The following is a 27,803-nucleotide window of genomic DNA, read 5'->3' on the forward strand; positions in this document are numbered from 1 at the left end:
TGGCTTTTCCCGCGTTTTATTGCGTTTTCGTGCAAAAAACAGGTTTTCATGTGCAAAAATTCGCAAATGCGACCGTTAACGCGTGAAAAATTTGTGTTAATGCGCGAACGCAAATTTTTGCACGTGGAAACCATTATCACGCAAAATTTTGTGCGAGGCACTTTTTACAGCGTGCCAACAGTTAGCACCGTTTTGTGAATCAAGCCCAATGTATTTTTGCAAAAATTTTCTTGAAATCGAAAATGCCATTTTTCGATGCAAAAATAACTTTAGTATACATTTGCGACCAACACTGTTTGTGACCTTTGTGTACTTTTGCATGCCAGATGAATACAGTTCTACATGTGTAGGGAACCCAATCCTATAAATACAATAGTAAATTATTGGATATGCACAAATGCAACTAGTCTTATGCATCACAGGGATGGATTGTGTACATGTATTCAATATGGAAAATACAATAAGTCGGAGGGATGTACTCCTTGTACAGGGGTGGGACATAAACACCCCTCATGTACTTAGTGAATTGCTAGATTACATGCGGGTTAGGATTAGTAAATGAAACTGTACATATGGTTGATATTAGAACAATGAAAAATATTTTTAGAATACTAACCTCACTCTGATTTACATTATTAAAATTATCAGAGATGCTGGCATCTTTACTGCTGGTAAGGTTAATCACAGTGGAGTGGCTCCCCCCCGTAAAGTTAGCAGGAACATCACATGGTATCCCAGAATGCTCTTGGGAAGAATGCATGACATCATAGCCTAGGCTTAACATCACTGGGAAGGCGGGGTTACAGCAATAAATATGTATAGGTGTTTCTAAAGCTGAAACCAAAGTGATTACGGTAAAAATGGGTATGCTGAATCATTTATTATATTTTACTATATGTCATTACAATTTCCCTTAAAAATAATATTTTTTCTGTTATTTCAGCAATGGCAGTTTTCCAGATTTAATTGTGAATTAGAGTTTAATGAAAAAAGCTCTTCACTAGTTACATAAGTACACAGTGGAGAAGTAGACTTGGGTAAAGTCAGCTGGGTTCATTTTATTGTAGATTAGTTCAATGCGTGGAATCACTGTATTCACTAGATTGCAATTTGAGATGCCCTTGAGTTTGCCTCTTTTTTCATTACCTTTGAATTCTTTATTTACGAGCGCTGAACTCTGGGGATGTAATCAGAAGTACATGTTAGAGATATCTAATGGGTACATGTGTTTAACATAGGTCAAGGGTACAGGACTCTGATGTGAAATCCATTATAGTAATGTATTATTATTATTTTTATTATTATTATTCGTATTATTCAGATACTCCTCGAGTAAACATCTCATACATACAAGGTTATCCTCATGTACAAAACGTCCTGTACTGCTTTTGTTATTAGTATGGAGTACTGGGGAAAAAAACACAAAGACAACTGGAGCCCAAATGGTGCAGTATGTCATGAAAAGATGAAAGTTGGAAAAAGGGGGCCGGGGGGGTTTGACAAAGGAATACTCACAAAGGTGGGTTTCACAAGGGGCAACCGACCACATTAGGCAGGTGGAGTATCTTGACCTGACTCCACTCAGGTATACCAGCAATTCTGGAGGCGGTCGCTCTCTTAGAAAAATCCCATATACTCTGGACCTATGAGGTGGTGAAATTCCACCTTGGGTTAGGTGTGTGGAACTCCCCTCACTTAGGAGCGGGGGGAGTACGGTAAAACAGGCGGTGAAGAGGCACCCAATGGGCATATAAAACACTTTAAAAACAATACAATTCAAAAGGAGGAGGTGGCTTACCTCATAGACGACAAATGACTTTAGAAAAAGAAATGTAATAACTAAGCACAGGCAACGCATTTCGTGGGACCCAGCCCACTTCCTCAGGCCAAGTAAAGTGCCGCTCTGTCTATCAAGCCGCATATTATTTTTAAAGTGTTTTATATACCCATTGGGTGCCTCTTCACCTCCTGTTGCTTTTATTACTTCTTACATTATCGTATATACTTGGTTGTAAGTTGTCTAAAACACATTAAAAACAACCACAAATCATCAGAGTTGCTCAAAAGTAAAACCTTTATCCACACATGCTAATACGTACAATCCATGCTGGACTTACACACAAAATCGACTTACAAACTGCCCCTGAGAATGGAAGCTGTATGTAAGCCAGGGACTGAGGACAAAAAATAATTTATGTCACAAACTGTTACTCAAAGAAGTTCACAGTGTAAAGCCCCATCTGCACGATACGATTCTTTGTGCGTTTCGATTACGATTTTATTTACGATCCGATTAAATCCGACATGTCCGATCGGGATTCGATTCAATTAGATTTGCCATTGCAAAACAATGGCAAATCGAATTGAATTTAATTAAATCCCGATCGGACATGTCATATTTAATCGAATCGTAAACAGAATCGTAATCGAATCACACAAAGAATCTACACGATACGATTCTTTGTGCGATTTGATTACGACTCTATTAACGATTTTATTAAATCCGACATGTCCGATTAGCATTTGATTCGCTTTATGTCCCTACAATCTAGGGCCAATTTTAGGCGGAGCTAATTAACATAATAGTTTGCCTTTATGTGAAACCAGTATGGTGTTGGGAAGAAACCCATGCAAACACAGACAACACAATTTATGAGTATCTATGGTCCTAATCAGTATTGAACCTGGGACTCTAGTCCTGTTAGGTTAGATGTGCCAACTACTTAAAGTACACCTGAAGCTGAGGAAAAAAAGTAGATACTTTCCCGATCCTTCATGGCTCCTTCGCTGATGGCCGTGTTTACTTTATCACACTCCCCTCCACGTATGAGAGCCACTTGTGCTTGAAGGAAGAAATAATGCATCAGCAACTACATGCTACTGCACAGGTATGGGTCATACTTTGAGCCTTTGCAGTGGTGCCATCCTGGTACACGGCGGGGAATGCAGCCCATTTCCTGTGGCCCAGATATATGGTGGAATTCATGTTTTTTACAGTGCAGGGCTATTTGTTTTGTTTCAGTAAGAACTAATGCAACCAATGTCTCTACATGATCTGCAGGGTGCTATGTAAGAACAGCACCAGGTCATGGTTGGAGGCATATGATGAAATAGCCTATGGCAGTTACAAAAAGAGAGAACCTGAGAAATGTGTAGATGATGTGTATGTGTATCCCAGTGTGTATGTATAGCCCAGATTTCTCTTATCACTGCTAATTTTATCCATTCCTGGATTTTTTCTCCTCCCTGAGACTAGTGCTCAGGTGCTCAGAAAAGGAATCCACACCAGGATTTTACTGTTCTCCTTGAGGAAACTGATCAGCTGGCAAATAAAATCCAACACAGCATAATGTAGCCTGATACAAGGAAGTATGCAGACTGTGTGTGCTAAGCTGTACATTGTATTGTGATGTGTGCTGTAAAGGTCTGCCACATTTGAGTTTGTTTGGTCCATGAGAAGCATTAAGCTTACATCGTATAGAGAGGATTTCTATGCATTTAAGTCTAGTTATTAACCCATCTAGTGTCAAGGTTTTCTTTATGTTTATTTCCTCTATATATTGCAAACCGTTGTAAATGGTTTATACCGCACAAAAATAAAACTTGGTTTTGGTGAACCAAAAAGACTGTATGTCCATACTTGCTTCCATCTTTGCCTGTCCCAAAAGTCCGCACCGCTACCTACCCCCTGTGCTACATGCTTTAATGCTCAACTGTTCACCAGGCATGGGCTGAAATTCGTCTTCGGGTGATCCGGATAGTTACTATCCGGATTTTACCCAGTAATGCTGTGCGGGCTGGGCGGGGGGTCAAGCTTACCCGTCTGACTTCTTCTTCACTCATCCCTCGGCGCCTCCCACGATGCGTTCTGGGTTGAAGGAGGAAGTGTTTGTAATCATGTGACGGCGCATTGGAACGCATCGTGGGAGGCGCAGAGGGACGAGCGAAGAAGACTTCAGATGGGTAAGCTTGACCCCCCCGCCCAGCCTACACAGCATTACTGAGTGAAATCTGGATAGTAACTATCCAGATCACCCCGAAGACGAATTTCAGCCTATGCCTGCTGTTCACAATTAACTGTTTAAAGTACACCTGAAGTGGTGTGGGATGGAAGATACTTACCTTGGGAGTTGGAAGCCCGTGGATGGTCGAGCCTTCCCAGATCCCTGTAGGGCTCACTATTCCAGTGCAGGGTCAGTGTTCTTCCAAGAAATGTTCTCCTGCCGGGTGGCATGAAAAAGTGGCCGGGAGGGGCACAACGGGGGAATGCAGGGCGGCGCTTCTCTGTGCAACTCTTCTTACAGCATAGGAAGAGGATGAGGAGGTGAGACCACTTGTTTTCTGAAAACATCACATACCACAGTTCAAATGTAACTAGGCAGAGTACATACACTATTTGTTATAAGCTAAAATGAATTGTGGCATTTAAAATCCATCATACCAGCACATGAATTACAATGAAAAGTGGCATTAAAAAACATATTATCAGCAATACAAAAATAAAAATAACTAGTTATGGTCTAGAGCAAGTATGGGCAAACTTGACCCTCCAGCTGTTAATGAACTACAAATCCCACAATGCATTTGCCTTTATGAGTCATGACTGTGGCTGTCAGTCTCCTGCAATGCATTGTGGGACTTGTAGTTCCTCAATAGCTGGAGGGCCAAGTTTGCCCATGCCTGGTCTAGAGCATTGGTAAAATGGGGCAGGTGCTTGTACAACAGCCTTCAGATTATGCAGGAGAACAGAGGCGACCAGAGAGGATAAAAGGAAGCTAAATGAGCTTAAAAACCAAATTCTTGGTAAATAGAGGAGGTAGTGACTGACTTACCTCCTCCAAGTAGACACACACCTGTCAGAGGTGCCTGGCTCTTCTACTGACCACATATGCTATTGCTCTGTTGTTATTGCCTGATGAAGCTGGATCAAACCTGCAAAACGCGTTGCATATTTGGAGTTCATAAATAAAATATATTGACTGTCTTTACTACAGTCATTATGTGTCTACTTGGAGGAGGTAAGTCCACCACTACCTCCTCTATTTACCAAGAATTTGGTTTTTAAGCTCATTTAGCTTCCTTTTATCCTTTTGGCGCCTCTGTTCTCCTGCATAATATTGAGTCCACCCTTGGTGGAGGGTTGAACCCCCTTTTTCTCATCTACAGAGAGCGACTTCTTATTCCTGAGTGGGGTCAGGAAAATCTCCCCACCTGCCTTTACAGTGGTTGCCTAATGGTAACCCTGGTTTGTGAGTATTATTATTTACTCTATCTAGTAACCATTTACCAGTACATATTACACTATTGGGGCTCTTGGTGTTCCTTGTTTTTAACAGCCTTCAGATGTTCAGGGTTTAATAGTTATTCCAGCTCAGACAGAACCATTACAGTCTTTTTTTTTTGGGGGGGGAGGGGGGGGTTATTAAGTTATTTATTTTATCCAGCAGAGGGAACACAATGGAGGTGGGTTCCTTGCGACATCCACTTCTCCTGTGAATATACACCCTTAAGGTCCGTACACACGCCGGACTGGAGGCAACGACGGGTCCGTCTTCACCTCCCGCTGGGTGGGCGTTCCAGCGACAGTCCGGCGTGTGTACAGTCTGTCTGCAGACTGATACGGCTGTTTCTGCAGAAACAGCCGTATCAGTCCGCCGACAGACTGTACACACGCTGGACTGTCGCTGGAACGCCCACCCAGCGGGAGGTGACGACGGACCCGTCGTTGCCTCCAGTCCGACGTGTGTACAGACCTTTACTTACACTTTGTTAAAGGAACACTATCGATTAACATTTTTTTTTTTGCAATTGAGATAGGAATAATTTAGGAAGTGCTGCTAAGTAATAGTGTATACATTTGAATCCTCATCTCTTTGTTTACTGTTATCTAATTCCATTCACATTTTTCTGATGACAGTATGCTGTAATCTGACTGAGAGCGTGTGTTCTTTGGAACGGTTGATTTGAACCCACTTATGTGTGTGTGACTTCCAGTTAGTGTCTATCCTTCTACATACACATGCTGAGTTAAAAGGTCTTTGTTAATTCTAAATCTGCTGAAAATTAAAAAAATTAGTATTGGTATATTCATGTCACATACAAAAAATAATGTTTTCTGAGTTAAAATCAACCCAAAATAATTGTTGAATAATGTTCACAATTTTTTTCAAAGTCCACAAAATTGTAGAGGGGATTACTGAATGTATGCCCCCCCCCCCCCAAAAGTAGGTGCTATCAATCCATCACTCTGCCCACAATCCCCCCCCCCCCTCACACACACATATTGTCAATGTGCTCTCATGGCCTCTCTCCTTTATGTGTATGAGTGCAGCCATACTCAGGGCCGGCCCTAGGCTTTTTGCCGCCTGAGGCAAATTTTTAAAAATTTGTCACCGCCGCCCCCCCCCCCCCTCTCGGGGGGGGGGGGGGGCGCTCTGGGGGGCCGCCGAGCTGGAGGGGTAGCTGGCAGGACAGGGGTATTGGGCCAGCGGCGGGGAGGGGGGTCGGACCCCCCCCCCTCCCTCGCCTGGGTCCCCTGTCCTCCGCTCCCCTCCAGCCTAAATAGAAGCAGCCGTATGTGTAAGAGGCACTGGCGGGGAGGACACTCACCTCTTCCCAGCGTGCGCTCCACTGACGTCACTTCCTGCAGCGTCCTGCAGGAAGTGATGTCAGTGGAGCGCACGCTGGAGCGAGGAGGAGGTGAGTGTCTCCCCGCCCGTGCCTCTTACACATACGGCTGCTTCTATTTAGGCTGGAGGGGAGCAGAGGACGGGGGACCCAGGCGAGGGAGGGGGGGGTCCGACCCCCCTCCCCGCCGCTGGCCCAATACCCCCGTCCTGCCAGCTACCCCTCCAGCTCGGCGGGCCGGCTCCCCGCACCCACGGACAGGCGGGTGCCGCCCCTGGAAATTTGCCGCCTGAGGCAAAAGTTTCACCCCGCCTCATGAGAGGGCCGGCCCTGGCCATACTGCACCTGGGTGGGTATGGTCAGCACATGCCTTGTAGCAGGAAGCCAGTCATTCATGTTATTTTTCTCCGTGTATGAGTGGCTGCATGCTTCTACAAATACGCGGACCATACTCACACAGGGGCAGTATGGCCGCACTGATATCTGGAAGGGAACATAGCCACTACAAGAAAGAGGGTCCCAGGCAGCAGTGATGGATACCAAGAGGGTCCGGAAAGTATCTACCTTATAACCTATAATGTTTCTCCTCACAGGTTTACATTAAAGTGAACCTGCACTCAGAACTTCCTCTCTGCCCTAAAAGATAAGCAACAGTATAATAACCTTTGAAGTGACACTGAAGCAAAAACAAAAGTTATGATATAATGAATTGTTTGTGTAGTACGAATAATTAATAGAACATTAATAGCAAAGAAAAGAGTCTCATATTTTTATTTTTAGTTATATAGCTTTTTTTTTAAATAACATTTCACCATTCTGTCATATTTGCAATTACAAACCACACACTGTATTTTAAACTATGAAACAGAGCAGAGCTGATGACCCTTTGTTATTGACCCAAGCTGCGGCTCAGGTACACTTCTAATCTAAGTTACCTGAACAGAGATATGTCATAAACTTTCCGGTCCTGGGTCAGACCAGTATGATTATAACGAAATATCATAGTAAGTTTGAAATGTGTGCATCAGCTGCATCTTTAGAAATGAACAGTAGTGCATACTATTTTATGGCACTCTGCCCGCAAGTTCATACTATGCTTGTTTGGTAGTTAGTTAGAGGCTAGGGGCCCTTCCAGGCAGACAGCCTCATCGCGGTGGAAGGGTCCAGTATGGAATACTCTGTATGCAAACTTTTGGAAGCTAACACCCTCCATTAATGGTTAATTAATTTGGCTCTGCACACCTATGCTGGTAGTCATTCAGATGCAGCCTGTTTTGGGAAGTGCTGCCACCTCTCCCTGCTGAATAGAGATATGTCATAAACTTACCTGGGTCAGACCATTATGATTATAACTAAATATTATAGTAAGTTTGAAATGTGTGCATCAGCTGCATCCTTAGAAATGGACAGTAGTGCCAAAAGCAAAAGCCATCAGATCATTTGTACAGTTACCTAAAAACAGCATTTCCTTGAGTCATACTTTTGGTTCCCTTTTGGCAGCTACATCCTGTTGCTAAGGATGTGGGTGCTAGGAACGTGTCAGCACACTGTCTGTCAGCTCATGTACTATGCAGGATGAAGCACCCCTTTCACAGTATGAAAAATAAAATCACAATACAAAAAAGCTACTTGAAATTTCATACTCTGGATAGAAGCAGTAAGCCTGCTGTCTTGTGTTGTGTGATATGGTCATAGAACTGCCTGCTTTAGATTTATCATTAGGGACAGAGGATTTCTGTCGACAGTGATAAAGGACAAAAAATATTCAGCAGATATCTGACGGCCATTACTAACCGTGTATATCGCTGTGGGTGCTTCAAAGAGACCTTGACTGAATTAAATATGAAATATGGAGGCAGCCATATTCAATTCTTTAAAGGGGGATGAAAGTCCATATTAACTGAAAAAATCATCCAATAAGAAATTACGTATTTAGCTAGAAATGTGATATAAAAAAAGAAAATAATATTTTTGCTGATTTTCATCTTTACTGTTTTTCTGTGATGCGAAAAGTGACATCACTTCTGCCCCTCTTTTTTAACCCAGCTCATTGTTAATTTCCCCACCCTCCTACCACAACTTACTGTTCCTTTTCGACAACAAACATAATCTTGAGAACAGCTTTCATCACTGTGTAAACTCTTCAAAAAACAAAAAGGGGGGGGGGGGTGTTATTCAATTACCTTCTAGTCATAGTGCCCTTATCTTATCCAAAATAGGAAGGTTTCTGTTATTTGAATGCTGGGATAAACTTGTTACTGTAGCTAAAAGAATACATTTTCTACAATCCCGCTGGCACTGCACAGTTCCTGTGTTTCTGCAAAGGCAACCAGACTGGGTAAAAAGGAAACAAGTGTGTGTGTGTGTGGGGGGGGGCATATATGAACCTATTTTTTTTTTTTTAACACAGGGTTTACATATGTTCATATGTTTTTGGGTAATTAATTCTTTTTTGGCATTTTTTTAATTTTAGGATGTTTCAACAGCCTTTAAAATGCAATTTGGCGGGCTGCCATGCTGATCTTTTGGCTTTAGCAGATTTAGAGTCTCACCTGCAGCAAATACAATGGCTGCTATTGAGAGGGTGTTGGAAGCAGAGGATCAGCACAACAGTGGGGCAAGACATTTTTAAATCTGAGCCATCTGCTAAATCCTCCAGATTATTTTTTCAGGTTATATTGTAATAATGACACATTTTTCTACACACATAAAAAGTACACACATAGCAATCCCATTACTTTTACTCAGTGGGACTCATGATCTGATGACTGTACCATATTGAAAACTTAGAGTAGAGGATGAAGGTGGGTGCAAAGGGTGGGGATTGGGGAGGGTATTGCAGAAGACAAGGGCTATGGCAGATATGGATTAAAATGTAATGGGGCCCTATGCAAGGTAATAGATTTGGGGCCCACTCATGGTTCTTTTGGTAAACTAAGGTGAATAGAGGTTACATAAGGTGGCAGGAGGGCCCTTTGACATGCACTAGGCCCCAAGCACCTGCCTAGGTTGCAGGGTGGATGATCCTGCTCTGGAGTATGGACTGGGGTATCAACTGCAGAAGAGATAAAGGAGAAGCTAGGGAGGGGGATGAAGAACAGAAAGAGGTGGGACTGGGAAAAAAGTGCAGAAAGGACAAAGTAGGGAGGGGTTTCATAGAGTGAGGAGGGGCTGGTGATGGGGTTGCAAAAGAGTGAGATGAGGAGCTGTGAAATTGGGTTACAGAGAAGGGGCTGGGAAAGGTTTTCAGAGAAAAGAAATGAGGGGCTGGGGAACAGGTAAAAGAGGAGAAAAAATAAGGACTAGAAATGGGCTTGAAAAGTGGCTGAGGTCTTAAAGAAGGGAGGGGAGGGATGAGGAGGGAATTAAAGAGGAGACCAAGTAGGGCTTTGGCGGTGAAGAGATACGTAAGCCCCTTCACCACGGCAAGGTAACGATCACGAAGGGGAATTGACACTTGTACATGCCTTTTGTTTTGTTGTTGCAGCCGCAGTGCATCCAGAAAAATTAGGCAGGCATGTGAAAAATTATTATTATTTTTGTTAGCGGCCTTAAAAATTCAGGAATCCACCTGGAGTCCTGGACCCTGTTGGTGGTGGCGGAGAAGGCAGTCAAGCGGCCTGCAGGCAGGGATGCTGTGTGGGGACTAACTTAGTCTTGGGGCAGGCAGCAGCGGCCGGCAGGCAGAGATGCTGCATGGGGAGTGACTTAGTCTTTGGGCAGGCAGTCACACAGCTTGCAGGCAGAGATGCTGTGTGTAGGGACCGACTTAGTCTTCGGGCAGGCAGTAGCCCTCTGGGATCCATGCCTCATTCATTTTGATAAAGATGAGGTACTGAACACTTTTTTGACCTAGGCGACTTCTCTTCACACTGACAATGCCTTCAGCTGTGCTGACGTTCCGTTCTAGGACGCTTGAGGCAGGGCAAGCCAGAAGTTGAATGGCAAATTGTGACAGCTCTGGTCACAGGTCAAGCCTGCGCACCCAGTAGTCCAGGGGTTCATCACTGCTCAGACTGTTGATGGTTCTTTCTCTACCATTGTTAAAGCTTACATCAATTTTTTTTAAATTACTTTTTCTGCTTTCTGTGCAGTTCCTTCAACAAGAATCTGTTATGGAGGGCAAGTCTGCAATTCATTCAACTGTGTGATAAGCTTTCCATGGTACTTTCTCAGTACCATGGTGACCACGGGTAATGGGCCTGGAATCAGGGTTTGATATCGGTCCGGAGTGGGAGCCTGAGAAACAGCTACCACCACACATCCAAGGAAGGCAGCAGGCACGGCACGCAAGTCCTGACTCAGGGAGGTAGTGATGAAAAATAACAATACAGAAGGTCTCTTTTGAGGCCCCGCTGTATAATGATGAGACGAATACACTTGAAATCCTTTATCAAGAATCTGTTATGGAGGGCAAGTCATTCAAGTGAAAGGTATGCACTGACTGGTGTAATACAATGTGCAGTCACAGAGATGCAGTGAAAGGTATGCAGTGACTGGAGGTATAATACAATGTGTAGTCACACAGGTGCAGTGAAAAGGTATGCACTGACTGGTATATAGAACAGTGTGCAGTCACACAGATGCAGTGAAAGGTATGCAGTGACTGGTGGTATAATACAATGTGCAGTCACACAGGTGCAGTGAAAAGGTATGCACTGACTGGTATATAGAACAGTGTGCAGTCACACAGATGCAGTGAAAGGTATGCAGTGACTGGTGGTATAATACAATGAAAAGTCACACAGGTGCAGTGAAAAGGTATGCACTGACTGGTATATAGAACAGTGTGCAGTCACACAGATGCAGTGAAAGGTATGCAGTGACTGGTGGTATAATACAATGTGCAGTCACACAGGTGCAGTAAAAAGGTATGCACTGACTGGTATATAAAACAGTGTGCAGTCACACAAATGCAGTGAAAGGTATGCAGTGACTGGTGGTATCATACAATGTGCAGTCACACAGGTGCAGTAAAAAAGGTATGCAGTGACTGGTGGTATAATACAATGTGCAGTCATACAGGTGCAGTGAAAAGGTATGCACTGACAGGTGGTATAATAAAATGTGCAGTCACACAGGTGCAGTGAAAAGGTATGCAGTGACTGGTGGTATAATACAATGTGCAGTCACACAGGTGCAGTGAAAAGGTATGCACTGACGGGTATATAAAACAGTGTGCAGTCACAAAGATGCAGTGAAAGGGATGCAGTGACTGGTGTTATAAAACAACGTGCAGTCACACAGGTGCAGTGAAAAGGTATGCACTGACTGGTATATAAAACAGTGTGCAGTCACACAGATGCAGTGAAAGGTATGCAGTGACTGGTGGTATCATATAGTGTGCAGTTACGCAGGTGCAGTGAAAAGGTATGCACTGACTGGTATATAAAACAGTGTGCAGTCACACAGGTGCAGTGAAAAGGTATGCACTGACTGGTATATAAAACAATGTGCTGTGACACAGATGCAGTGAAAGGTATGCAGTGACTGGTGTTATAATACAATGTGCAGTCACACAGGTGCAGCGAAAAGGTATGCACTGACTGGTATATAAAACAGTGTGCAGTCACACAAATGCAGTGAAAGGTATGCAGTGACTGGTGGTATAATACAATGTGCCGTCACATAGGTGCAGTGAAAAGGTATGCACTGACTGGTATAAAAAACAGTGTGCAGTCACACAGATGCAGTGAAAAGGTATGCACTGAATGTGCTGGGCCTGGCACAGTATAGCAATTAGCAAGGGCCAGCTGCGACACACAGGGCTGTATATGCAGTGTCACTGGGCCATGCAAAAAAAAAAAAAAAAAAAACCATCACAAGAACATTAGCTCTCAAAAGAGCTGTTTTGTGGTGCTTTTCAGCAACAAATAAAAGCAAGGAGCAAGCTAACAAGACCTAACTAAGCTTTCCCTATCTCTCCAGCAACCTCTCCCTTCTCTCACTAAGCAGGCGGCAGACAGTGTGGGAACATGGCCGACGCTGCTGCCTTTTATAAGGGGGGGGGGGGGGGCTCCAGGAGGGAGTGCAGCCTGATTGGCTGCCATGTGTGGGCTGACTGTGATGTAGAGGGTCAAAGTTTAGCCCAATGATGTAGTATAGGGGGTGGGTCGAACTCGCTAAATGTTCGTGGTTCAACACAAACGCGAATCCGCGTTGTTCATGCGAACAAGTTCGCAGACGAAGCGTTCGGGCCATCTCTAGTGGTGACTGCAGAAGAGAGAAAGTAGGATGATGAGGTTGTAGAGGAGAGGGTATAGGGGCTGAGAAAGAGTTGCAGAGTAGTGAGAAGAGGGGCTGGTTGCAGATCTCAGGAGGGACTGGCAGGGAACACACTGAACACAGAGACTGGGGAGGAAATTACTGTATAGAGGAAAGAGAGGAGGAATAGGAATGTGTTGTTCTCCTCCATTCACCAGCACATACTGTACATGAGATACTCCTTCAGTAGTTTACTGACCTAACAGAAAGAATTAGAAAATATGGCAGTTCCCATCAAATGAAAAAACAACAATTTACTCTTTAGCCATGCTTCATTTCATTGATCATGTATAGTCATTACTGGTAGCCGCACTGATGTACATGTTTGTTTACATTTTATTCCCCGCATTAAGGCTTACAGATTACAGCCAGGAAAGCCACAATTCTTAAAAGAATCATAAAGCCCCGATGCCCCCTTGTGCATCACTTTTCAGAATAAAGGATTATGGCTAAGCAGTAGCCAAGCAGGAGATGGCACTTAACGGTAGTGCTCATTGTTAATTGGTTATTTAGTGTTTTACTTTGACAATCATTAATTGGCTTTGTGGCATTCCGATTCTGATGCTGGTGTTTCTGCAGAAATGATCATGGACAACTGTCTGGGCCATGGGAAACTAGGGGGTCTGTACATAGCTTTAGACTTTTTTTTTTCACTATTAAAACAACATACAGAATTGTAGGCAATGAATGTTATTTCCAAAGTCTTTTATTCCAATGCCTTGCTTTAGAATATCAAATTTCCTGTCAAGGTTGAGCAAGTTTGCCATACATGATCAAAACTTGCCAAACTTGTCAAAAACGTAATCTCCGTCAAAGCTCTGTCAAAAACTGAATCATGTGCAAAGGCTATTGAAACACTACAAGGTTCCTATATTCTTAATTGCTAAGCACTGACAAGATCTGCATCCACCTGGCATCCCAAAACTGCTAACTAGATTGTCCTACATTTATAGGATGGAAAACTTTATAGGCAAACTGTGTGATAAAATATACAACAACAACAACAACAAATAACATTTGTAAAGCGCTTTTCTCCCGTGGGACTCAAAGCGCATAAGCATGGCTCAGACCATCGTGGTACAGAGGAAGACATTTTATAAATCTGGAAATGCCAGGCTAAACAGGTGGCTTTTCAGTCTGGATTTGAATAGCTCCAGGGATGGTGCTGTCTTTACTGGGTGTGGTAGGGAGTTCCAGAGAGTAGGGGCAGCATGGCGGAAGGCTCTATCTCCAGATTTTTTGAGGTGCACTCTGGGAGTGACCAAGTTTACAGAACTTGCTGATCTGAGGTTGTGAGAGGTGTGGTGCAGCTTCAGCAAGTCCTTCATGTATCCAGGGCCCAGACTGTGCAGGGATTTGAATGTCAGCAGTCCAATCTTGAAGAGTATTCTCCATTCTACTGGTAGCCAGTGCAGTGAGCGAAGGATCGGTGTAATGTGACAGTGGCGAGACTGGTTTGTTAGCAATCTGACAGCAGAATTCTGCACTAATTGCAGGCAACGCAGGTCCTTTTTGGGGAGGCCAACATAAAGGGCATTGCAGTAGTCCAGCCATGATGTGATGAAGGCGTGGACTAGGGTTGGAAGATCCTCTGGGGGAATCAGATGTTTAATCTTTGCAATGTTCTTCAGATGAAAGAAGAAGGATTTAACTACAGATGAAATTTGGTTTCTGAAACTCATTTCCCCATCGATTAGTACGCCAAGGCTGTGCACAAAGTTGGAGCTGTTTATGTCTGAATTCCCAATCCTGATTGGTGTTGCTTTAGGATAGAGCTGTTTTGATGGCGGGCACTGGCCTTGGACAAACAGGACCTCAGTTTTGTCAGCATTCAGTTTCAACCAGTTATCATTCATCCATGCCTGTAGCTCAGCTAAGCAAGAGTTTATTTTTGGGGTAGGGTCTGTTCCACCAGGTTTGAAGGACAGATATAGCTGTGTGTCATCGGCGTAGCAGTGGTACGTCAGGCCATGTCGTTGGATAAGTGTGCCGAGTGGCAACATGTAGATTGCAAACAGCAGAGGGGATATGATTGATCCTTGTGGCACTCCGAATTGTAGAGGTGCAGGTTTGGACATTATAGGTCCTAGGGATACTCTCTGTGTTCTGTCAGTCAGGAATGATCTGAACCACTGGAGGACTGATCCACTGATGCCACAGTACTCCTGCAGTCTGTTAAGCAGGATTTCATGGTCAACTGTATCAAAAGCCGCTGAGAGATCCAACAGGATTAGGATGGAGCATTCCCCTCTGTCCCTTGCCATGAGCAGATCGTTGCAGACTTGGATGAGGGCTGTTTCACAGCTGTGGTGTTTCTTAAAGCCAGATTGTAGAGGGTCCAGGATGTTGTTTACTGACAGCCAGGTTTCAAGTTGCAGATAGACAGCCTTTTCAATAACTTTACCTAAGAAGGGGAGGTTGGAGACAGGTCTGTAGCTGCTCATAGCATCTGGATCCATGGAAGGTTTTTTAAGAAGGGGCTTGATGATTCCTTCTTTTAGAGAGGTAGGAAACCTCCCTGCTTGTAGAGAGCAATATACTATTTTGTGAAATGCTGGACCAAGCAGGTCAGGGCATTTCAGCATATGTTTAGTTGGTCCAGGGTCCAGGTCGCAGGTTGTCTGGCGGAGACGACAGAGGATGTCTGAGATCTCTTCCTCACTAATACTTTTGAAGTCAGTCCAGGGTGTTAGGTTGTTTTTGCAGCTATTTCCAGGAGTTGCATGAGTCTTGGGTGCTGTGGATTGAATGAGAGACCGAATGGAGGGTACTTTGTCAGCAAAGTAGCACGCAAATTTCTCACATAGCTCCTTTGAGGGAGTTATAGTAGGTTTTAGACAGGATGGATTACATAGTCTATCAACTGTGCGGAATAGTTGGGCTGGTCTGTTGGCGGCCTTTGCGATCTCCTGTGATAGGTAGAAGGATTTTTTCTTGTACATGTTTGTAAATATATTGTAAATATATTGTATATATACATGTTTGATAATACCACTGTAATAAACATGGAGGAAGCAGCTGCGGGAGTTTGGTGTCCTCCGCAGCTGCCTCCATTCCTCTGCCTAGCATTTCACCCATGCCTCCGGCATCTAGCACGCCGAGGACGGGGTTGTCATCCGCACATAGGGTTGCATTGTCACGTGCACGCGCGCACAGACAGGACCTTTATGCAGGGAGGAGGCGCGTCAGCTGACCAGCTGGTCGGCTGACGTCAGAGGAGACGGTCACCGCTCCTCATTGGCTCAGAGGAGTGGGCGTGCCTATTGCGTCTCCTCTGCTTCTTAAGCCGCTCGGCTTCACTTGCAAGCTGTCTGCTGTTGCGAATACTACGTGTTAGCGCTCAGACCTTAGATAGATCCGGTGTGCTTTGATCCGGGGACCGGGAGGAAACCGGGGATTTCACACTAGATAGGAATTATTGTTATATTACTCTTTATTGATATTTGTTTATGACTCTGGCTTGCCTCTGACCTCTCTCTCGTTTTCTGACTCTGTACTTCTGCCCATCTGATCCTGTTGCCGACTTCGCCTGAATAACCACCTTCCTATTGCTATCTGATTCTGTACTGTTATTACCTGTCTGTTATTACCTGTCTGTTATTACCTGTCTGACCTCGCCTCCCCACCAGAGAGCCCTGATCTCTGGTGAGGGCCTCTGTACTGATAGTACCCACCAGCTCCTCTGGTGAGGTATAGCTGTATCTATCAAGTACTACTGTTGCACCAAGCACTATACATTGTATACCTTCTGTGTGTTGCTATACTTGTATTATTGGTGATTCTGCAGATCACTACATAATCAGGTATAGTGTCTGAATTATTAGTGATACTGCAGATCACTCAATAATCAGACATCTGTGTTGCTGACACAAATCGGTACAACCACTTTTTCTAGGTGTAGATAATTGGATGGTACGCTGGGAGTATAGTCTTAAAGAACCATGATACTTGTAGCTGGTTAATGGGGGTACAACCATGACTCTCTTGGTAGTTTCTTGTAGTTTTTCTTTCTTTACTTTCTTTACTTTCTATTTTTCTCATTATTTAGCCGTCTTTTCTATGATGGCAGACATGTGTAGCTATCTGCAAATATATCTGCAAATTGAAATAGAAAAATATTTTTTAGGTAAAATTAACTTTAAAAAATGACTTTAAAAAAGTTCTGACTTGTGTCATGAGCGAAAATGCTGATATTGTCTTTGCATTCATTTTCACGAAAATAATGTTAACCTCTTGAGGACCGTGGTCTTAAACTACCTCTTCCCCCCCCCCCCCCCTCCTCCAGTGACCAGGCCATTTTTTACAAAATAGGCCACTGCAGCTTTTAGGACTCGCTGCAGGGCCATACAACTCAGCACACAAGTGATTCCCTCCCCCCCCCCTCCTTTTCTGCCCACCAACAGAGATTTCTGTTGGTAGGCGAGGATCCCAGCTCCTGTTCTTTTTTTATATAAATATTTATTTGTTGCTTTTTTTTAATACATTTTTTAAAATTATTTACATATCCACCCCTCCCCCCACCAGCCAATCAGCTCCATTAGCTGTCATAGGCATCAGCCTATGACAGCAGATCATCCTCTTACCTCCCAGGGGGATAGCCGTGTCACACGGCTGTCCCCAGTACAGCGCTGCCGTAGATTGCAGCACTGTACAGACTAAATAGATGGCGGTTTCACCGTCTAACAGTCTCCTAGCTGCGATCACTGCTGGGAGACTGATGACGGAGCAGAGCTCCGTCATTCAAGCGGGGATGCTCGCGCATTGGAGCGGGCGATCCCCTGCCATGGCCGTTTTTAGGGCCGTGCGGGGCGTGCAGCCGCCCGGGGCGCTGTGTGGCAGTGAGGAGAAGGGGCGCAGGCAGAAGTAGGAGTGAAAGATGGTGACGCGCGGTGCAGCCTAACTGAAGAAGACCAGCGCGATCACCTCTTAGCTGCACTCCTCCTGGGCGTCCTGTTGCCTTGGCTGCGACGTCAAGTTAACACCACATGACCAGCGTGTGGTGACACTGACGTACAGTAGCGGTACTGCAGCTGTTGGGGTGCCCTAGGAGGGAGATAGGACTTGCTGTGGAGTGCGGACCACGTGTGTGTTTTCCTACCCAGGTTCCTTCTGCTTCTTCTCTCCTCCTGGACTTCCGAGACTTGTGGCAACAGAGGCAGGTAGTTAGCCCAGGTCTTCCCCTGTCCCTCTTCTGATATGGCTGCTCTCAGTGGGAAGGGGGGAGGCGCAGGTTCCAGCTAGTGAAGTGAATGATAGTGAGTGTGGTCGGGCAGGGGGCTCACAAGTGCAGGGAAGCTGGGTGGCCAGTAATAACTGACGTGGTGGAAGAGCAGTGGGCAGAGCAAACACACAGGCAGCTGCAGGCATGACACTTGCCCGCAGCTCGATCTGACAACCTGGGATAACTTCCTGCAGAGAGGGTCACAGGCTGCTTCTCCCTTCTCCCCTCCCCCCTGAGAGTCCGAGGCCAGACTGCAAAGCATGGTGTCGGGGAAGGGGAAAGTGCTCAGCTGAACGAGCAGGATGTGTCTGTGTCTCTGCTGCCTGTGTCCCTGCCTGGCCTGCATGCTGTGAGTAGGTGCCCTGCTTCTGAGTCCTGACAACCCCTCCTCCACCCCACAGCATTAGGGGGCCTATTTGTCCCCTTCTCCTCCATTAAGGTAACACTGCTATCAGCAAGCCACCCTCCCCTTTCTATAAAGGTACCACTGCTCCCAGCAAGCCCCCCTCCCCTTTCTATAAAGGTACCACTGCTCCCAGCAAGCCCCCCTCCCCTTTCTATAAAGGTACCACTGCTCCCAGCAAGCCCCCCCCCCTTCTATAAAGGTCCCAGTGCTCCCAGCAAGCCCTCGTCCCCTTTCTATAAAGGTACCAGTGCTCCCAGCAAGCCCCCTCCCCTTTCTATAAAGGTACCACTGCTCCCAGCAAGCCCCCATCCCCTTTCTATAAAGGTACCACTGCTCCCAGCAAGCCCCCCCCTCCTTCTATAAAGGTCCCAGTGCTCCCAGCAAGCCCTCGTCCCCTTTCTATAAAGGTACCAGTGCTCCCAGCAAGCCCCCCTCCCCTTTCTATAAAGGTACCAGTGCTCCCAGCAAGCCCCCCTCCCCTTTCTATAAAGGTACCAGTGCTCCCAGCAAGCCCCCATCCCCTTTCTATAAAGGTACCAGTGCTCCCAGCAAGCCCCCCTCCCGTTTCTATAAAGGTACCAGTGCTCCCAGCAAGCCCCCCTCCTCTTTCTATAAAGGTACCACTGCTCCCAGCAAGCCCCCCTCCCCTTTCTATAAAGGTACCAGTGCTCCCAGCAAGCCCCCATCCCCTTTCTATAAAGGTACCAGTGCTCCCAGCAAGCCCCCCTCCCCTTTCTATAAAGGTACCAGTGCTCCCAGCAAGCCCCCCTCCTCTTTCTATAAAGGTACCAGTGCTCCCAGCAAGCCCCCCTCCTCTTTCTATAAAGGTACCACTGCTCCCAGCAAGCCCCCCTCCCCTTTCTATAAAGGCACCAGTGCTCCCAGCAAGCCCCCCTCCCCTTTCTATAATGGTACCACTGCTCCCAGAAAGCCCCCCTTCCCCTTTCTATAATGGTACCACTGCTCCCAGAAAGCCCTCCTCCCCTTTCTATAAAGGTACCAGTGCTCCCAGCAAGCCCCCCTTCTACAGAAGTACAGCTCCCAGCCTATACAGGTACTACAGCTTCCAGCATGACCTTTTCCCCTTCCCTTTATAGATGCATTATACTGTAGCTCCTAGCATGCTCCTTTAATCCATAGAGGCACTACAGATCCCAGCATGCTCCTCCGTATAGTATTGTGATTTCCTTCAGGGCCCCAGAGCCGGCTAGGGAAAGACTCTGGAGGCGCGCTCCTCTGTGAGTTTTTCTCTTTAAATCTTCACATGTGCCTCATGAGGCACCCACAAGGATGAAGCACACAGAGGAGCAAGCCAGCTGGACAGGTGAGTGCGCTCCCCTGAAAATGTTCTGCAGGGGTCCCAGGTGACCACATTTCACATTGGAGGCGAAACACTGCTGTGAACGCTGGTTTATTAATACAAAAGTATAAAATCACAGTGCAGTCTAGCAAACATGGGGAAAGAGATGAAACATATACCAGAGTGAGAGGAGGCACAAAGGTGGTGATGGGTGATGGGTACTGGATGCCTGACGTCCGTTTCACACTAAATTGCGCTTCTACAGAGGCTACACAACTTAGCGTAACATGGCCGTCAGACATCCTGTACCCATCACCCACCACCACCATTGTGCCTCCTCTCACTCTGGTATGTCTACCATCTCTTTCTCCATGTTTGCTAGACTGCACTGTGATTTTATACTTTTGTATTAATAAACCAGCATTCACAGCAGTGCCAGCCTCCCATCTTTTCTATATGTTCTTGGATCTACTTCACTGCTTGAGCACGCTTGTGAAGCTGCACATGGAGGAGTGCACACTATAGAACCTATCGTGCACAGCCCTACGCATCCGGTGTTTACTGTAGTGCAAACCCAGTACTGCTTCCTTGCTTCTCCGATCACATTGGAGGCGGCCTGAGGGGCCCTGCAGCCATCTCTTGAGGCCCTGAGGGACAATCCAATACTATATGGGAACTGTGTTGCCTCTATGGGAGAGAATGAGCATGCTGGGGGCTGTGGTGTCTCTATGGAGGGAAGGAGTATGCTGAGAGCTGTGGTACTTCTATAATAGGGGGTAGGGCTTGCTGGGAGCTGTGGTGCCTCTATGGAAGGAGAGGATAGTCCAGGGGTTTCCTGTATCTCCCTATACCCCACCTTTCCAGTGCTGGGTTCCTCCCTAGTTGAATAGGTTTTACAGTATGCAAACAAGCCTGGGCAAATGTATCTGTACTGGGCATGCAAGTAAGGTCCATACATGACCAGTAAAATGAAGTGCTTGTGCACAGAGTAAAAAAAGGATTGCACAAGTGCCATAGTTCTACCAGGTATGTGCAGACCTTACTTGTGCATGCCCAATACGGACACGCTTGCTTGCGCTATGAAGAAACCTACGTCAGCAAAGAGGGGCCTAGTACTGGAACAGTAAGATGTAAAAAGCTTTCTTTGGTAGTTTGATGTACTGTTCTTTTTCTGCTGGTGTGGGGTGGTTGGAATATGTGTTTTGGTGTGTGGGCGGCTGGTGACAGAGGGCCTCGGGTGTTAAAAAGTACAAATCTGGCCCTTGGTGTGTCTTAAAGGGAAACTAAACTGAGAAGGATATGGATGTTTCCTTTTAAGCAATACCAGTTGCCTGGCAGTCATGCTGGTCTCTTTGGCTGCAGTAGTGGCTGAATCACACACCTGAAACAAGCATGCAGTTAACCCAGTCTGACTGATCTGCATGCTTGTTGAGGGGCTGTGGCTAAAAGTATTAATCTAAAGATACAGTGTCAGCAGGAGAGTCAGACAACTGGTATTTCTTTTAAAGGAAAAATCCTAGTCCTTCTCAGTTTAGGTTCCCTTTACAGTGTCCCTCTTTCTCATCTCAAAAAGTTGGGAGGTATGGCTGCAGCTTCTAGCATCCCTGGCCCAACACCCCTCCCCTTGCAGGCAGGAGCCAATCACCACAAGTGTCGATTTCTCCCCTCACGCAATGCTGTGCTTGCCCACAACACGTCACTGAAGAGGTGGGAACAGTGTCAGCGGCCCAATCTCTTTAGGGCCTGTACATACTAGTGCACTTCTGTCTGTTTTTCAGCAACGCGTAACAATCTGTAACATCGATGTGCTGATAAAAGGCGGACAGAAGCGCACCAAGTGCAGCTGGCAGTGTTTTTTTTTCTTTTTTTGGCCGGAGGGGGGGGGGGGCGTATTTTTTGATACTCGCCCTGGGAGCAATTTTATCTAAAAACTGCACTGTCCCCTGCAATATCCCCCCTAGCATTTCACGCCAATCGGCGTGGAGTGGTCCTGGAGCTGCTCACGCCAATTGGCGTTGAACAGTCCTTAGGCAATTAAATTTGACTTTGAGCGAAAATACTGTTAAAAATTAATTTGTAATAAGTTTGTAATTTTTGGCATTTTTCTTACATTTTCACGCTAAAATAAATTATTTTTCACAGTAAAAATAACGATTTTTCACAATTTCGCAGTAAGAATAACGATTATTCACGTTTTGTGAATTTTTGCCATATTGCATATTTTTTGCAATTTTTTGATATCAAAACACCATTCTCGATGCAAGAATTAATTTGCCAAAAATTTGCGAACAACACTGCTTGTGTCACATATCTCACTTTAGCATGGTTCAAGTTATTACAAGACTATGGCCCATATGCACTTTTTCTTCTGACATTTTATTAACAAGTTTTGAACATATCATCTATGAGAAAACTCAAGAGAAACAGGGAATTGCATATGGGCCAATAGCTGTGCTTTGACCAAGTAATACATGGAAATGGAATAGAATCAAAAAGTGACCTTCTGTCTTGGGGGGAAGGGTTTCAACAACTTAAGTCTTGTAGAATTTTGGCTTTGACATGAAAATTGTATCCAAATGTTCTTTGTCTGGCTAGACTAAAATTCTATTTCTGATTTTCTGAAAAACGATTTTATTGGTAGATGCATTATTAATCGGATGAGTATTGAAAATGATTCACATTCACATGTCACTTCCAATGACAGCTTTTCAGCTTATACACATGCTTTGGAATAAGACATGTTGTTTGCCACGCATAAGATATAAAATTAAATTGCACTAAATTTATATAGAAGCATTACGTTCCCAGGGTTGATTTGCTAGTGGAAATTATGAGACACCAGGTATAAAAATAGCCTAATGCCAAGCTTATCAGGGCTATAAATAACTCACTGATGTCATGTTAGGAAGTTGCAGAAAATGACTTTAATTATATATGTTCACAAATTCCATCGCCTAAGTATATCCCACACAGCTTGAAAGTAATTCAGTGTGAACTGATTACTTCTTTCCACTACACAGTACCTTTGGTTTAATAACTTAAATGTGAAAATAAAACAGTATTACATCGTAAGTCTCCACTTGACTCTTGTTTCACACCATATGCCTCTGTTAATAAGAGAAAAAGTAAAATATGTAGAACTGTTTGCTGCGACTTGATATTGGCAACACTGTTATTATGGAAACCATGACATAAGACGGATCTGTGGCAGATTTCACCAGGGCCCATATTGGGCAAACCTACTGGGCCCCCCAACTCCCCTCTTCCCCCACATGGCAAATCACAATCTTTGAAGGCCTGGACACATTAACGTCCGTGTGATTGCTTTTCACACACTCCCGTGGCTGGGAGCATTCTTCGGATGTTCAATTCATTAAAACTGTAACTGCACTTGCACAGAACACTCTCAGCTATGGGAGCAAGACGGAGGAGGCGTGGGGCCCAGAACATTGCATGTGCAGTGCCCTGCAACCCAGCTGCATTGTGTGGACTTCACAGGAGCACATTGTATGGGATCGCAAGGGTATTGAGGGAGCTGATGGACTACAGGGGGCTGGAAGGAGCCTCAGGTAAGTAAAAAGTATTTTCTCCAATTTGTCTCAGGTTTACTTTATTCACTAACTGACTAAGGGCTGGTGCACACCAGAGCGGTTCTGGAGCATTATTAAAAACGCTAGCTGTTTGAAAACTGCTTGGGTAATGTATTTCAGTCTTCCTCCAGACTCTGGCACCTTGATTTTCGAATGACATGCAAAAGTTGCTTTCATCTGAAAAAAGTACTTTGGACCACTGAGCAACAGTCCAGTGCTGCTTCTCTGTAGCCCAGGTCAGGCGCTTCTGCCGCTGTTTCTGGTTCAAAAGTGGCTTGACCTGGGGAATGCGGCACCTGTAGCCCATTTCCTGCACATGCCTGTACATGGTGGCTCTGGATGTTTCTACTCCAGACTCAGTCCACTGCTTCTGCAGGTTCCCCAAGGTCTGGAATCGGTCCTTCTCCACAATCTTCCTCAGGGTCCAGTCACCTCTTCTCGTTGTGCAGCGTTTTCTGCCACACTTTTTCCTTCCCACAGACTTCCCACTGAGGTGCCTTGATACAGCACTCTGGGAACAGCCTATTCGTTCAGAAATTTCTTTCTGTGTCTTACCCTCTTGCTTGAGGGTTTCAATGATGGCCTTCTGGACAGCAGTCAGGTCGGCAGTCTTATCCATGATTGCGGTTTTGAGTAATGAACCAGGCTGGGAGTTTTTAAAAGCCTCAGGAATCTTTTGCAGGTGTTTAGAGTTAATTAGTTGATTCAGATGATTAGGTTAATAGCTCGTTTAGAGAACCTTTTCATGATATGCTAATTTTTTGAGATAGGAATTTGGGGTTTTCATGAGCTGTATGCCAAAATCATCAATTTTTTTTTGAGAAGGACCTGTAGTACGAGAGCTTACCAAAACAATCTGCTCATGGTATTTAGAATCTGTTAGCCATCATACTACATGGAAGTGGTGAATTGGCCAATCGTCATATTAGCAGGTATATGGGCAGGATAGGTAAGTATGGTGCACACTCATGTTTGATAATTTTGGAGCCCCATAGAGAATAATTACATGACATAACCAGCTGTGTAATTATGGCACATGACACTTGGTGTTGGTAGCAGCGGGATTTATCATCAGACCAAAATAATGGTTTAAATTAGCAGTGCAACACGGAAGATTAGAGTTAGGCATTGGTAGGGGGTTAGTGTTAAATGTAAATGTGTTAGGCTACAAAATGTGTTAGTATGATGTTTGTATTGTTACCAAAATTCTACTACATCTGGCGCAAAAAGGAAATTTTGGATTTACCATGTGCCAAAATTCCCAATACTCCTGATTTATCTCCTCTCATCTGTTTTAGATCATGTAAGTTTATCTTGTAAACTATCTCCCTTTAACTGTGTATTTCATGGATTTTCTCTCCTTCTCTGATTATGTCATAAATTATCACTCCTTAAAGGAGCACTATCAATTAAAACAATTTTTTTTTTAATACTCTATATTAGGGTACACATTACCACTAGTGCTAGGGGCACTTTATTTTTTCACCCAGTTTTCTCTCTCTCGACCCAATCCTCCTGATGATCCCATTGATCATGCTGCTCCTCTGCCTGCCGCATAATGACACGCATGCGACACTCATTGTCCCTCCATCGCCCCCTCACATAGCAACACATTGCATCATCACCTGTACAGATTACACGCGTGTGTTCAGACCGGGCCAGTGATGTTGCCCAAGGGGATCAACTCCTGAGTACGAGTCCTACCACTAAGGAAGCCCTAACTCCTAACACTAAAGACCCCCCCGACCGACACCTAATATTAAAGACCCCCCTCAACCCTATCTGCTGGTGTCCTGGTAAGAAGGGCACTTGATAAAATAGTGGCTACACTGCCTAGACAGCATGGCTCACGCCCTTTTCAACTGTTCTGATTCCACAATGCACAGCTGACATTATTAATAGCAGTAGTGGTAGTAAATGGTATATGGGTGAGCTAGTGCTTCTCTGGACTTCATACCCAAGACTTCATTATCTTAAAAGGAAAAAAATTCAGTAGGAATTAAAATTTAGCTTATTCATGCCATATAAATATATAATTGAACATTCTCACGCTGAGTAATATAATATTCAGAATGCTTGAAAAGTGTCCATCAGTCAATAATTTAGATTACTGGCATTATTGATTTTGTTTCATTCAGCAATAGTAGAACAATTGTTTACGTACGGATGAGAGATTTACATTTGCCAGCCAGAATATACATGTCCTGCCACCACACTAATAAGAGCAGCCAGACATATCTGTAATCCAAGTCCAGTTTCCAGTCACCACAGTGTAGCCGTATTCTTTTAGTTACTCTGTCATCATGTGGTCAGGAATACACTGTTCATCCTACAAGCTGTCGCTACCTGTACAGAGCGCATGGTGTTGATTGTACTGAGTTTAGTAACTAGATACAAACAGAAGAGACAAATTACAGTCCCCAAAAAAACTCTTGGAAAAAAAAAGATTATTTCTAGTCGAAATGCAGATTGAAAGTAAACAAAATTACTTGCTGTGAGCCCTTCTGCCTGCTTTCTCCATGTAGTGGCAGGAAGACAGAGCCACTGGTTTGCAACTGAAAATCTTTCAGTTTTTTAAATCTATAATGCAAAACAGAAGTTTGCCTTCTTAAAACAGAAGGTGTTTGTGATTAATCTGATTGGAGTGAGCTTTGAGGTGTCCCACAATGCATCCAGGGTCGGACTGGGCCACAGTAGTACAGTTTTTTCCCTTGGTGGGCCCCACCTCCAGGTCTCTGGTGCCCCCCCCCCCCCCTTCCTTGTCTGACAGAGCTCCAATTACTGCCTGCAGCACAAAAATTCTCTTCTCAGTGCTGTAATCACTCATGCTGAGAGCAGTGGTGTAGCTAAGGAGCTGTAGGCCTCGATGCAAATTTTACAATGGGCCCCTCCAAGCACTCTATACATAACAATTGATACGACACACCAAAACCTGCCAATGGCAACTACAGTGTCAGAGGTGCAAGAAGGGGATGGGGAACAGCTTGTTAATGATTACTACTATTCAAAGTATCTATAGAAGTGATTGTTATGAGCACAGGACCAATAGATAGCTAATACTGTAGTTGAGGGGGGCCCCCCTTTGGCCCAAGGGCCCCAATGTGGTTGCAACCTCTGCGGTCGCAACCTCTGCAAAGTAGGACATTACTTTATATTGAAGGAGGGGACTCTATGCAAAGTTTTGCTGGGCAGCAGTGTCTCTGAATTACAATGCTGCTAAGATCATGTACATTTGGCCCTGTCCATAATACATCATGACCACGTCCACCTTCTGGTGCATGGTCACGCCCTTTTTTCACCACAATCATGGGATGTGTGTGCCCCAGGTTGAAATTTCTTTGGTGGGCCACCAGTGTCCCAGTCCGACCCTGAATGCATCAATGCTGAATATGCAAATCACCCATTGTTATCCCTGTGAGCTATACAAACCTACAGAACTGCTGGAATGTAATCTGTCAGCTTGTTAATATTACAGAGACAAACTAAAGTTGGCCATACACTGGTTGATTTGCCATCAGATTCGACCAACAGATAGATCCCTCTCTGATCGAATCTGATCAGAGAGGGATCGTATGGCTGCCTTTACTGCAAACAGATTGTGAATCGATTTCAGCCTGAAACCAATCACAATCTGTGGAGCTGCCGCTGCTGCTGCCCTCCCCCCCCTCCCCTCGCATACATTACCTGATCCGGCCAGCGCGAGTCCCCTGGTCCTTCTCCGCTCCAGGCTCCAGACCGTTCCTGCAGCTACTGAACTTCCTGTCCAGGGGAAGTTTAAACAGTAGAGGGCGCTCTACTGTTTAAACTTCCTGCCGGGACAGGAAGTTCTATGTAGCTGTAGCCGGTCCGGAACGCAGTGCGGAAAGAAGACAGCGGGGACCAGGGGACTCGCGCCAGCCGGAACAGGTAATGTATACCCGCTGTATTGCGTTGGTCGTCGGGCATTCGAACGCCGCTATTGACGCACTCCCGACCCACCAGCAATCGAGAAAAATCTTCCGAACGGACGGATTGACGGGAATCGACGGGAATGATCGATTTCGGACAGAAATTGATCGTTCTGTCAGCGGTGTGCATGGCGATTTCACAGCCGATTCGATCACTGTGATCGAATCGGCCGTATATCAGCGGGAAAATCATTAAATGTATGGGCCCCTTAATCCAACATGCATACAGACTGTTTGGGATTTGTTGATCCTCATCAGTGCATGGCATGGATTAATATGGCTCTATGGGGTAGGACTTAAAACATCCAGGCCCCTATGCAATTAACTTTTTCTCCTGAGTGTTCTCCTTGGTGATATTTTCAAACTTGTCACTGAAATGCCTTTTAAACCACCAACAAGCAAGAAAACACTTAAAATAATGTTGATAGTACCTTTTTCAACTACTTTT

General features: G+C 45.0%; 1 protein-coding gene and 1 long non-coding RNA gene across 5 annotated transcripts in view; one reads left to right on the plus strand and one right to left on the minus strand.

Annotated features, from left to right (window-relative positions):
• LOC137564229 (gamma-aminobutyric acid receptor subunit gamma-2) overlaps positions 1-27,803 on the plus strand; it is a 217,733-nt gene that overhangs the window by 79,442 nt on the left and 110,488 nt on the right. The window contains exon 1 of one of the 4 annotated variants that reach the window (XM_068277828.1): positions 18,000-18,050. The exons of 2 other annotated variants lie outside the window; for them this stretch is intronic. Coding sequence is in view for 1 of the 2 variants with exons in the window: in XM_068277826.1 (XP_068133927.1) it covers positions 18,415-18,461 (47 nt within the window). In the remaining variant the exon portion in view is untranslated. Of the gene's footprint in view, positions 1-17,999; positions 18,051-18,233; positions 18,462-27,803 lie in introns of those variants that run through there. One more of the 4 variants, XM_068277826.1, reaches the window with a different exon arrangement.
• On the minus strand, positions 1,027-18,252 carry LOC137564231 (uncharacterized). The gene is made up of 3 exons (XR_011030562.1): positions 17,990-18,252; positions 4,123-4,341; positions 1,027-1,177 (listed from the first exon to the last, which is right to left on the minus strand). It is a non-coding gene; the product is annotated as an uncharacterized lncRNA (long non-coding RNA).

The sequence above is a fragment of the Hyperolius riggenbachi genome, chromosome 3 (genome assembly GCF_040937935.1).
Source record: "Hyperolius riggenbachi isolate aHypRig1 chromosome 3, aHypRig1.pri, whole genome shotgun sequence".
NCBI classification, from domain to species: Eukaryota; Metazoa; Chordata; class Amphibia; order Anura; family Hyperoliidae; genus Hyperolius; species Hyperolius riggenbachi.